Below are 1,312 nucleotides of genomic sequence, written 5' to 3'. Positions count from 1 at the left end.
CTAAGACTATCAATTAATTATAAGAAAAAAGAGATACAAGTATTGAGTGCAATAAACCAAAGAGAGGAGAGTTTATTTTATACACTAAGAAACTTCCCAACTCCTATCATCTTTCGATGTGGGATTTATTTTCTAATTATGAGAAGAAAAAAATATTATATATTAAGAAATTTCTATCACTTCTAACATCTTCCGATATGAGATTCTAATTGTGCCAAAAACAACATATACAAAACAACACATACGACTTAATCAACTAGAAGATTTTTGTGAGATCATCATGGGAACAACAAACAACTCAATAAATTTAGGGTAATTTAATTGTTGTAAGAGGTGTTCAGGTAAAAAGAGAATTAACCCACCAATATTGAAAGGTCATAAATATTCAGCCAATATATAAGAGGGAGGGTATTATTTTAATTGGATTTTTCACACACATCTTTTAGAAAATCCGTAATTAAAAAGAAATATAAGATTCAGTAATTTAACATAAGCAAAAATAGGGATTTATTTAAAGTTATGTTGTTGATGAACAACTTATAAAGATGAAAAAGAAGACAGATAAAGAAGAAAACAGAGGATGAAAGAAATAAAAAAAAAATGATTTACATGTATTTGGATCCACATACACAAAGGGATTAAGAGAATAATGCATTTGTCCATTATTTCATCAATAGAGTAAACATCCATAAAACATATATTAATTATGCATAATAATTAATGTAAGATTGTGAGACATCACAACATTTACTTATTTTTTATTCTTCAATCCACTAATTTTATTTGGATTAGTATAATGATCTTATTTGGAAATCCCAAACAATTGCTCCACACGCGCAGAAACAGATTCAAGGTTTGCTTTATAAGCAGCAATCATAGTATCTAGTGACCTTCCATCTTCTACCGGATCAAGCGAAAACGACCAAACAAGTTCAGAACCTTCGGAATTCCCTTGGAGAGGTAAAAGAGTTATTGTAGCCTCATAATTATTCCACCCAAATGTATTATCAAGAACCTCATACCTCATCCATTTGCGAGCGTGATCTATTTCCACAAGTTTTTCAAAACCCCATCTACTATATTTAGCCTCCCAGCCAAGGCTTGCTTCAGGTTTGAGGACCACTTTCCTCACACAGCCTATCTCTCCTGAAATTCCCTCCACTCCTACAGAACTCTCTATGGCAAGAAATATTGTTTGCCAATTGAAGAAGTCCGCTAGGAAAGGCCATACACGATCCTTACTGACCCCATTTATTTTGGATTTGGTTGTGCCTTCCCATCTCTTTTGTTCTTCTACTTCAATACTTGCCAT

The 1,312-nt window shown here is 32.4% G+C and overlaps 1 protein-coding gene across 1 annotated transcript; it reads right to left on the bottom strand.

Moving 5' to 3' along the window:
- Window positions 1-802: 802 nt before the first annotated feature.
- Window positions 803-1,312, bottom strand: LOC124913259 (lachrymatory-factor synthase-like). The gene has a single exon (XM_047453855.1). It carries the CDS (start codon window positions 1,310-1,312, stop codon window positions 803-805), a length of 510 nt encoding a protein of 169 aa, XP_047309811.1.

The sequence above is a fragment of the Impatiens glandulifera genome, chromosome 8 (genome assembly GCF_907164915.1).
Source record: "Impatiens glandulifera chromosome 8, dImpGla2.1, whole genome shotgun sequence".
In the NCBI taxonomy this organism is placed as follows: domain Eukaryota; kingdom Viridiplantae; phylum Streptophyta; class Magnoliopsida; order Ericales; family Balsaminaceae; genus Impatiens; species Impatiens glandulifera.
The sequence above is the reverse complement of the archived record's forward strand: the minus strand, read 5'-3'. Positions and strand labels throughout refer to the sequence as shown.

Coding starts and splice junctions, on each gene's coding strand:
- LOC124913259 (XM_047453855.1), bottom strand. CDS start 1,312: ATGGCAAGTATTGAAGTAGAAGAACAAAAGAGATGGGAAGGCACAACC.